This window comes from Bos indicus, chromosome 15 (genome assembly GCF_029378745.1).
Source record: "Bos indicus isolate NIAB-ARS_2022 breed Sahiwal x Tharparkar chromosome 15, NIAB-ARS_B.indTharparkar_mat_pri_1.0, whole genome shotgun sequence".
Lineage (NCBI taxonomy): Eukaryota > Metazoa > Chordata > Mammalia > Artiodactyla > Bovidae > Bos > Bos indicus.
In genome coordinates this window covers 79,179,372-79,191,363 of record NC_091774.1, presented here as the reverse complement: position 1 = coordinate 79,191,363, position 11,992 = coordinate 79,179,372, and the positions used below count along the sequence as shown (strand labels likewise).

The 11,992-nt window shown below is 37.7% G+C and overlaps 1 protein-coding gene across 1 annotated transcript; it reads right to left on the bottom strand.

Moving 5' to 3' along the window:
* Window positions 1-492: 492 nt before the first annotated feature.
* On the bottom strand, window positions 493-1,521 carry LOC109569421 (olfactory receptor 5T3-like). Its single transcript, XM_070803196.1, has one exon. The coding sequence runs from the start codon at window positions 1,465-1,467 to the stop codon at window positions 493-495; it is 975 nt and encodes a 324-aa protein (XP_070659297.1). The 5' UTR covers window positions 1,468-1,521.
* Between the last annotated feature and the right edge of the window lie 10,471 nt (window positions 1,522-11,992).

The window sequence follows — 11,992 nt, the reverse complement described above, 5'->3', positions numbered from 1 at the left end:
AATTTAGAAATAGGGTCTTTGAGGGGGCAACTATAGGGTGGGACCTTAATTCAATATGATTGTGTATGTTGATGAGAGAGGCCTCAGAAGAAAACAACCCTGGATACACCTTGATTTCAAACACAAAGCATCCAGGACAGTGAGAAAATACATTTGTGTTGTTCAGCCACAGTGTTATGTAGTTTGCTATGGCAGCCTTGGCAAAAGTGTATCACCAGTTATCAGCATGTATATGTATATATGTTGGTATATATGTGTATATTGGGGTGTGCATATATTTATAAACTCGTTAAGAAACCAAAGGATGATCATTATCCACATCTGCAAAAACCACACAGTTGGCTGTTGACCATAATCTTTATTTATGAAATATCCAAGAAGAAATAAAAGGCATAAACGTAAAAATAAAAAACTTGTATCTTGACTTTTTATATGGAGACAATAACATAAGTCTTAATTTCTTCAACTCAGTGTTTAGTGTGAAAATGTACTTTATGAACAAACTAATTTTTTCCCAAACACTCTTTTGATTGCCTCTTTGACATCTTTGTTCCTTAAACTGTAAATAACAGGATTTAGCATGGGAATGATAATGCTGTAAAATATTGACACAATCATGTCATGGTCTAAAGCATAGCTGGAACTTGGTCTCATGTACATAAAGAGGATGGTCCCATGGTAAATGGACACTCCAGTTAGGTGAGAGCCACATGTTGAAAAGACTTTCATTCTCCCTTCAGCAGAATGCATCCTCAGAATGGCCAACAGAATGAAACCATAGGAGATCAGGACAATCAGGACAGTGACTATCTCAATGGAGCCCACAAGGTAGAAGAGCAGAAGCTGGTTTGTGTGAGTGTCAGAGCAAGAAATAGCGAGGAGGGGAGGGATGTCACAGAACACATGTCTGATTTCATTGGAGGCACAGAAGGAGAGGCTGAAAGTAGCCACTGTGTGTACAGTAGCATGCACGATGCCACCAACATAGGAAGCAATGATGAGTGGCACGTAGACTCTGGGAGCCATGCTGACTGAATACAGGAGGGGGTCGTAGATGGCCACGTAGCGATCATATGCCATTGCAGCCAGAAGAAAGCATTCTGTGGTCCCAAAAGTAACTAAAAGAAGTGTCTGTGTTATACACTCAAGATATGAAATAGTTTTATTTTCCACCAGGAAATTGACTATCATTTTTGGAGTGACGACTGAAGAACAGCAGGCATCCAAGGATGATAACACACTCAGAAAATGGTACATAGGTTTGTGGAGCCTGGAATCCACAATGACCAAGAAAACCAACCCCAAATTCCCTATCAGTGTAAAAAGATAGATTGCTAGAAATAGTAAAAATAGAAAAACTTGAACCTCAAAATCATCTGTAAACCCCATCAATATAAACATGGTGATTTCAGTCACATTTCTTACCTGAACCCTGTATAAATCTAAATGTGATCGTGACCCTGACATTTCAGCTTTTATTTTTCTGTTCTAAAGGCAGTATATAGTGAATATAGAGTCCATGCAATTATACCCTCCTATTTGCTTCTTAGAAGGGTATATTGAATCCTAAAATTATTTGCAATGAGGGAATAAGCAGGGATTAAACGCTGAATTCAAGTGGATGTATCACCCTGTAAAAATAAATAAATTAATTATTGTTGGTTAAATTTGTTCCATTAAAAATTTTGCCAATTTAGTTTATTTTCTGTTAAATTTACTGCTTACTGTTTTAGCATTACATCATTTTAAAAATCACAAATACAAATATAGGAAGTTTTAAATTAACAAATAATGGAAACTACACATCTGAGTGCTAATCCTAGATTTCATTAGTGATTATACCTTTCTTTAATTTTGCAACTTATAAAATGGGAGCAAACACACATCATAAAATTGTGTTGAATTTAAATGATAAAAACCAATGTGGAAATTATTAAGCTTTAAAGAATGTCCAGATGACTAAATGGGATAAGTTAGACTTACTTTACAACTAGCTCATGAGGCAGCTTTTCCAAGCCGAATCATTTTATGTCCTCTTTTCTGACTACTTTCCCTGTTTAACTAGTACTGCTGGAGGAACAGTGGTGAACAGAACAGAATACATTATTCTGCAGTTAAATGCAGTATGCCAAAAAAACATCAAGTTGTTGGTTTGTGGTTTTGCATTTCAGCTTTCATTCTTTGAAAAACATAACATTCAGTTTGTTCATTTTCTCCCCCACAATTTATTATACTGCTAATGTTTTCTTGACTACCAACTAAAATTTTCCTATACATACATTCTATCTCTGCAAAGTCCTTGCATGTGTGTTTGAGACACATTCGTAGCAAAAATAAACTATGAGACGTTCATTCCATATATTATAGTTGCACATGGAGTTTGTACAAATACTATAAACTAAATGTCACCTGATGATATATAATAAAGTTCTTTCTATAATGCATTGCTAAAAACATAATATCCAGATTAAATCCCAATGTAGCAAGAATAATGGACTGGGTTGCCGTTTCCTTCTTTCAAATAACCACGTAGAGTAGTGCTATTCACTAACTGAGCATTGATCATATGGGGAAGAGGAAGATCTAGAAAGAAGATAAGTTCCATTCTAGACGCAAGAGTTTTAAATATCTTTGGAATATCCAAGTACTAATGATGCCCAAAAGCAGAGACATTACTTTACCAACAAAGGTCCATATAGTCAAAGCTGTGGTTTTTTCAGTAGTCATATATGGATGTGAGAGTTGAACCATAAGGCTAGTGCCAAAGAATTGATACTTTTCAACTGGAGAAGACTCTTGAGTGTCCCTTGCACTGCAAGGAGACCAAACTAGTCAGTCCTAAAGGAAATAATAAGTCCTGAATATTCCTTGAAAGGAATGATGCTGAAGCTGAAGCTCCAATGCTTTGGCCAGCTGATGCCAAGAGCCAACTCATTGGAAAAGACCCTGATCCTGAGAAAGAAGAAGGCAAGAGATGGTGACAACAGAGGATGAGATGGTGGGATGGCATCACCGACTCGATGGACATGAGTTTGAGCAAGCTCGGGAGTTCATGATGGACAGAGAAGCCTGGCATGCTGCAGTCCATGGGATTGTAAAGAGTTGGACACAACTGAAAATTGAACTGAACGGAACTGAATGATGCCCAATTAATGGTAGATTTATGCATTTTTATGTATATCTCCCTAATTTGTTTCAAGTCAAGACCATGTATCATTTTATTAATCAAGAGAAAAATAAATGTTATATAGATTTTAAAAAAAAAATCCCAATGTAGTGTTTTATCACTGCTATATTTCCCTATGCTGGCAGTGTTGCTTATTCAAAGGAATATGAAAACAAAGAAAATGTGTAATACATAATCAAAATGTTAAAGAATCACCAGTATCTGGTCCTACAGCTTCCATTTTTGAAACATAATTAAGTATTGCATCTATATTATAGGAGCAAGATTTCAGCCTGCTAACTTTTGTTCTTCCTCGGCGTTCCATAGACCAATATGCATTAAGGGTGTACGAAATCTGTAGTGCAAAAGACTGGGTTGAATTCAATGACTTACAAATGATTTATATTCTTAACATGAAACATTATATTTTTTGTTTTGTTTCAGATCAGATCACACCAGATCAGTCGCTCAGTCATGTCTGACTCTTTGCAACCCCATGAATCACAACACGCCAGGCCTCCCTGTCCATCACCAACTCCCGGAGTTCACTCAAACTCACATCCATCGAGTCAGTGATGCCATCCAGCCATCTCATCCTCTGTCATCCCCTTCTCCTCTTGCCCCCAATCCCTCCCAGCATCAGAGTCTTTTCCAATGAGTCAGCTCTTCACATGAGGTGGCCAAAGTACTGGAGTTTCAGCTTTAGCATCATTCCTTCCAAAGAAATCCCAGGGCTGATCTCCTTCAGAATGGACTGGTTGGATCTCCTTGCAGTCCAAGGAACTCTCAAGAGTCTTCTTCAACACCACAGTTCAAAAGCATCAATTCTTCAGCGTTCAGCCTTCTTCACAGTCCAACTCTCACATCCATACATGACCACAGGAAAAACCATAGCCTTGACTACATGGACCTTTGTTGGCAAAGTAATGTCTCTGCTTTTCAATATGCTATCTAGGCTGGTCATAACTTTCTTTCCAAGGAGTAAGCATCTTTTAATTTCATGGCTGCAGTCACCATCTGTAGTGATTTTGGAGCCCAGAAAAATAAAGTCTGACACTGTTTCCCCATCTATTTCCCATGAAGTGATGGGACCGGATGCCATGATCTTCGTTTTCTGAATGTTGAGTTTTAAGCCAACTTTTTCACTCTCCTCTTTCACTTTCATCAAGAGGCTTTTTAGTTCCTCTTCACTTTCTGCCATAAGGGTGGTGTCATCTGTATATCTGAGGTTATTGATATTTCTCCTAGCAATCTTGATTCCAGCTTGTGTTTCTTCCAGTCCAGCATTTCTCATGATGTACTCTGCATATAAGTTAAATAAACAGGGTGATAATATACAACCTTGACGAACTCCTTTTAGACTTCCTTATATCAAGAGGAGAAGCAAATGATTATTAGAAGAAAAAGAAAAAATGAAAAAACAAAAATTCTACGTCTTTGCTTTCCCAGAAACTTCCCTCTAACACACATAACAAGTAATAATAATGGCATAATGTATGTGCTAAGTCATTTCAGTCTTGTCCAACTTTGCAACCCTATGGGCCATAGTCTGCCTGGCTCCGCTGTCTGTGGATTTTTCAGGCAAACATACTGGAGTATGCCGCCATGCCCTCTTTCAGGGAATCTTCTTGACCCAGGATGTTCTACCCTGATCACTGCAGGAACCCACAGCTCTTATGTCTCCAGTATTGGTAGGTGGGTTCTTTACCACTAATGCTACCTGGGAAGCCCCGACAATAGCATAATACATGAAAGTATTAGAATAAACTACTTAAGTTTGAAAGATACATTAATAAAATAACATAAAACCACAATAATAATATGAAATAGATTAATATATAAATTATCACAAAAATATATTTATGTTTTAAATTTTTCTCATTTTCTTTAACCTTCATCTATTTCTGTCTCTCACTCTTCTCTCTCTCTTTTCTCTCTTTCAAGAAAGTAAGTATAGAGTACCAAAGTGTTTACCAGAGAGTGCCAGATACAAAACAGGAATTAGACAAATAAGAAAACACACAGTGTAAAGCAAAAAAGATCATGCAAGCAAAATTTGAAAAATGTACCAATAGCTCCTCTACCAACCCTTGACCAACATGAGTTGAACTATGTAAATACACTTAAACATGGGTGTTTTTCAATATATATGCTGAGAAAAAATTTGGAGACTTGCAGCAATTTGAAAAAATTTGTAGAACTATGTAGCCTAAAAATATTTTAAAAATTAAAGATTATTTGGGTATGTCATGAATGCATAAAACATATATAGATACCAGTCTATCTTTACATAGGCATGCTAGAATCAAGATTGCCAGGAGAAATATCAATAACCTCAGATATGCAGATGACACCACCCTTATGGCACAAAGTGAAGAGGAACTAAAAAGCTCTTGATGAAAGTGAAAGAGGAGAGTGAAAAAGTTTCCTTAAAGCTCAACATGCAGAAAACGAAGATCATGGCATCTGGTCCCATCACTTCATGGGAAATAGATGGAGAAACAGTGGAAACAGTGTCAGACTTTATTTTTTTGGGCTCCAAAATCACTGCAGATGGTGACTGCAGCCATGAAATTAAAAGACACTTACTCCTTGGAAGGAAAGTTATGACCAACCTGCAACAGCATATTGAAAAGCAGAGACATTACTTTGCCAACAAAGGTCCATGTAGTCAAGGCTATGGTTTTTCCTGTGGTCATGTATGGATGCGAGAGTTGGACTATGAAGAAAGCTGAGTGCCGAAGAATTGATGCTTTTGAACTGTGGTGTTGGAGAAGACTCTTGAGAGTCCCTTGGACTGCAAGGAGATCCAACCAGTCCATTCTAAAGTAACTAACCTCCAATTAAAATAAATAAATTTATATTAAAAAAAAATAAATAAAGAGATCAGCCCTGGGTGTTCTTTGGAAGGAATAATGCTAAAACTGAAACTCCAGTACTTTGCCCACCTCATGCAAAGAGTTGACTCATGGGAAAAGTCTCTGATGCTGGGAGGGATTGGGGGCAGGAGGAAAAGGGGACGACAGAGGGTGAGATGGCTGGATGGCATCACCGACTGGATGCACATGAGTTTGAGTGAACTCCAGGAGTTGGTGATGGACAGGGAGGCCTGGTGTGCTGCGATTCATGGAGTCACAAAGAGTCAGACACGACTGAGCGACTGAACTGAACTGAACTAAATATAAAATCAATAACCTGTTAGTTTTCTATTTTACAGTTTTACTTTAGAGGAATCACTTGACTTTATAGAATGCTTCTCTCATTTAAATGGAGAAACCTGTGTACTGGCCGATCATTATAAGTATTTTTTAATGTAACAATGCTTCCAGTAACTGTATTATAAATATGACTGTATTATCATATGTCATAAAATGTAAGGACTTTGTCTCTTGCATCCAAGGTGCTCCAGCACAGGCACTTCTATCAACTAATATTTAAGGAAATTAGAACTGATTATATCCAGCAATAGTACTTTAAGAGATAGAGCCTAGAAAACCAAAAGTATGGATTCCAAATTTTTAACAATATATCCACATTCTGGAAAACTAAAATCAAATAATCTCCTCAACTCTCATACAGTGAGAAAACATGCAGAACTTAATATCTGTGAAAGAAATACTACAGACACCCGTCTTGAAAAGAAGGAAAGACGTGATAGCAGTTACCATGTGTCATCAAGTGGCTACTAGGTATTAGAAAATTTGTGTACTTCGTCTTAAGTAATCTACATGGCAAGCTGTAGTTAAATAATCCAGCGTTTTACACATGAGAAACCTAAGGACTAGCTAGACACATAAGTTAACCAAGTTTACATAATAAGTTACTAGCAGAGTCAGGATTCAAATTCAGGATTTTCTGTTCCCGCATGTTAAGCTATTTCCCCTTGACCGTATTGCAGACTCTTTGTGATATATCATAGTTCTGGAAATGACACACCCTAGAAATAATGCCAAATAATAGCTTCATGTATTTGAATTAATTTATACAGTTAAGGATCAGGATATTAAAGCAAAACAAAACAAAAAACAGAAGTACCTTCTAGAGCAATTAACTGACTAGTAAGATAGATTTCAAATTGATTTATATCCCTCCATGAGAAAAACATCTTAATCACCAAATGGCACTTACCCAGTTGCTGATTGATTCTTAACTATCTCTCCCTTTAATGTATTTTCTTGTATAAATCAACATTTTATTTCTACCATCCTCTTTCTGTTATCTTCCACTGAGGAAATTAATTTTCTAATCTATAGTTCTATATACTTAAGTATAGTAAGAGTGGGTTCTAGTTCTCTACCGTGTTCCCTGCAGTTCTTAAAGCTTCTAAAATGTTTTTATAAGTGATGAAAAACCTTTCCTCTTACCTGTGGAAATTAATTGCTCAATTAAGGTATATACGAATATTAGGCATTAGGAGTCTTACACCAGATTGCCGAGCTCTTCTTGAAATCTACAGGGAAGCTCCAAGGAATAAATACACTAATTCTCTTCTGGGAAAGAAAGTAACAACCTGATTTCATTTTTTCCCCCATAGTAAATGAGTAGCTGGCTCTGGAGCAATGAACTCTTATTATAAATAAAATTGAATAAGTGCAGTAGGCCTCTGAATAAAATGATCTCAGTGGAAAAAGGATATTCATAGAATTGGAAATTAAATCTGATACAGGACATAGTCCTCATTCTGACACTAAATACCTATGTACAAGGAAATATGACCTGTTATCTCCCAGAACTATGTAGTATTACTTCTCTCAAAATTCTTTATACATACACATAATGAAATTATGTGAAAGCATAGGCTATGAGAGAATTCATAATCATTTAATGATGATTATTATAGTTACTTAAAAGTGCTAGATTTCTGAGTATTATGAGACAAACTGTTTAAATAAATAGTTTAAATGTATTAAATTTTAGTGAGTAGTTTAATGGAAGAGGTATGATATAAATATATGAATAGATAGTTTGACAGGAGACGTGGTACAGTATACAGGTAATTTTAATATTCTATGTGGTAGAACCTTTTAAATTAGAGATTTGGCAGATAAATTTCAAGCTTTTTCAGTTGCATCAGTTCAGTTCAGTTCAGTTGCTCAGTTGTGTCCGACTCTTTGCGACCCCATGAATCACAGCACGCCAGGCCTCCCTGTCCATCACCAACTCCCGGAGTTCACTCAAACTCACATCCATCGAGTCAGTGATGCCATCCAGCCATCTCATCCTCTGTTGTCCCCTTCTCCTCCTGCCCCCAATCCCTCCCAGCATCAGGGTCTTTTCCAATGAGTCAACTCTTCGCATGAGGTGGCCAAAGTACTGGAGTTTCAGCTTCAGCATCATTCCTTCCAAAGAAATCCCAGGGCTGATCTCCTTCAGAATGGACTGGTTGGGTCTCCTTGAAGTCCAAGGGACTCTCAAGAGTCTTCTCCAACACCACAGTTCAAAAGCATCAATTCTTCGGCACTCAGCCTTCTTCACAGTCCAACTCTCACATCCATACATGACCACAGGAAAAAACATAGCCTTGACTAGATGGACCTTTGTTGGCAAAGTAATATCTCTGACTTGTATTTTGGAATGTGCCATATACCACTCCATAAATTAGTACCTAGAAATGCATTTAAACTGTTTTCAAGCAATTCTAAAACAATACATACATGCTTCCAGTCTGCATCCAGAGATTCTAAATCAGTAATTAGGAAGTGCTGGTGATAGAGTCTGAGTACTAAACCAAAGAGAAAAAAGAAGATAAAAGTAAAGCAAAGAATGAAAAGAAACAGGAAGAAAAAAAAAGGAGGAAAGAAAAGAGGAAAGGAAGGAAGATAGAAGGAAGGAATTTTGTAAACAGTCCAACTGTGAACAAAGGCTCTGTATAAAATGGAATGGCAAAAGATCTCTATATTCAGTGGAGCCCTACTTAAGATTAAACAAGCATTTTTACAGAAAAGACAAAGTAATAAAATATAATTTTTATGAAAATGTAAAGGAGCTAAGGTATTCAAAACATTTTTGAACGTGTTGGAGGCCTCACATAATTTCAAGATTTAACACAAACCTAAAATAACCAAGATATTGTGGCACTGGTGAGAGGATAGACACCTAAGTCTGCAACAAAATAGACTTTTCAGAAGTAAATTTACACAATATAGTCAACAGATTTTTGAAAAAGGTGTTAAGAAAAATACATAGAAGAAGGATATCCCTTTTTCAAAATAATGATGCTGAATATGGATAATAGCTTAAAAGAATACTAAATCTTAACAATATGAAAATGGAAGATTAACCATAAAACATGGACATAAAGTGCAGAGAGTTTATCACAAAAAATACACAGATGGCAACTTAGCACATTAAAAAAAATGTTCAACACCATTTGCAATTCAGTTCAGTTCAGTTCAGTTGCTCAGTCGTGTCTGACTCTTTGCAACCCCATGAATCACAGTACTCCAGGCCTCCCTGTCCATCACCAACTCCTGGAGCCTACTCAAACTCATGTCCATTGAGTCAGTGATGCCATCCAGCCATCTCATCCTCTGTCATTCCCTTCTCCTCCTGCCCTCAATCTTTCCCAGAATCAGGGTCTTTTCCAATGAGTCAGCTCTTAGCATCAGGTGGCCAAAGTATTGGAATTTCAGCTTCAACATCAGTCCTTACAATGTACATGCAGGACTGGTCTCCTTTAGGATGGACGCGTTGGATCTCCTTTCAGTCCAAGGGACTCTCAAGAGTCTTCTCCAACACCACAGTTCAAAAGCATCAATTCTTCTGCACTCAGTTTTCTTTACAGTCCAACTCTCACATCCATACATGACTACTGAAAAACCATAACCTTGACTAGACAGTCCTTTGTTGACAAAGTAATGTCCCTGTTTTTCAATATGCTGTCTAGGTTGGTCATAACTTTCCTTCCAAGGAGTAAGCATATTTTAATTTCATGGCTGCAATCGCCATCCACAGTGAATTTGGAGCCCAGAAAAATAAAGTCAGCCACTGTATCCACTGTTGCCCCATCTATTTCCCATGTGATGGGACTAGATGCCATGATCTCAGTTTTCTGAATGTTGATTAAGCCAAATTTTTCACTCTCCTCTTTCACTTTCATCAAGAGGCTCTTTAGTTCTTCTTCACTTTCTGCCATAAGGGTGGTGTCATCTGCATATCTGAGGTTATTGATATTTCTCCTGGCAATCTTGATTCCAGCTTGTGCTTCCTCCAGCCCAACGTTTCTCATGATGTACTCTGCATATAAGTTAAATAAGCAGGGTGACAATATACAGCCTTGACGAACTCCTTTTCCTATTTGGAACCAGTCTCTTGTTCCATGTCGAGTTCTAACTGTTGCTTCCTGACCTGCATACAGGTTTCTCAAGAGGCAGGTCAGGTGGTCTGGTATTCCCATCTCTCTCAGAATTTTCCACAGTTTATTGTGATCCTCACAGTCAAAGGCTTTGGCATAGTCAATAAAGCAGAAATAGATGTTTTATTGTGAAAAGAAGAGAAGTGAAAAGCAAAGGAGAAAAGGAAAGTTATACCCATTTGAATGCAGAGTTCCAAAGAATAGCAAGGAGAGATAAGAAAGCCTTCCTCAGAAATCAATGCAAAGAAATAGAGGAAAACAATAGAATGGGAAAGACTAGTGATCTCTTCGGAGAAGGCAATGGCACCCCACTCCAGTACTCTTGCCTGGAGAATCCCATGGATGGAGGAGCCTGGTGGGCTGCAGTCCATGGGGTCACAAAGAGTTGGACACGACTGAGCGACTTCACTTTTACTTTTCACTTTCATGCATTGGAGAAGGAAATGGCAACCCACTCCAGTGTTCTTGCCTGGAGAATCCCAGGGACGGGGAAGCCTGGTGGGCTGCCATCTATGGGGTTGCACAGAGTCAGACACGACTGAAGCAACTTAGCAGCAGCAGCAGCAGCAGCAATCTCTTCAAGAAAATTAGAGATACCAAGGGAACATTTCATGCAAAGATGGGCTCGATAAAGGACAGAAATGGTAGGGACCTAACAGAAGCAGAAAATATTAAGAAGAGGTGGCAAGAATACAAAGAAGAACTGTATGAAAAAGATCTTCACGACCCAGATAATCACGATGGTGTGGTCACATGCCTAGAGCCAGACATCCTGGAACATGAAGTCAAGTGGACCTTAGGAAGCATCACTATGAACAAAGTTAGTGAAGGTGATGGAATTCCAGTTGAGCTATTTCAAATCCTGAAAGATGATGCTGTGAAAGTGCTTCACTCAATATGCCAAGAAATTTGGAAAACTCAGCAGTGGCCACAGGACTGGAAAAGGTCAGCTTTCATTCCAATCCTAAAGAAAGGCAATGCCAAAGAATGCTCAAACTACCACACAATTGCACTCATCTCACACGCTAGTAAAGTAATGCTGAAACTTCTCTAAGCCAGGCTTTGGCAATACATGAACCGTTAACTTCCAGATGTTCAAGCTGGTTTTAGAAAAGGCAGAGGAACCAGAAATCAAATTGCCAACATCCGATGGATCATCAAAAAAGCAAGAGAGTTCCTGAAAAACATCCAGTGTGTATACATGCATATATATGTGTGTTTGTGTATACATGTGTATGTGTTTATCTGTAGATACATACATATATATATATATATGTAAAGTCTTCATCTGAATATGATAATAAAATACATATTACATACCCATGTTATGTGCAGATAGATATATATAGATGTCACAGTTTCCTGCATGTGCAAAAACTGCATATGTGGTGGGTTGACTATAATCTTTATTTTAAACATCTAAGAATAACAGGTAGACACAAATAAAGAAACAGAAAATATTTTAATTACAA

Excerpts from the sequence above, each read along its gene's own strand:
- LOC109569421 (XM_070803196.1), bottom strand. The coding sequence starts at position 1,467 with ATGTCAGGGTCACGATCACATTTAGATTTATACAGGGTTCAGGTAAGA.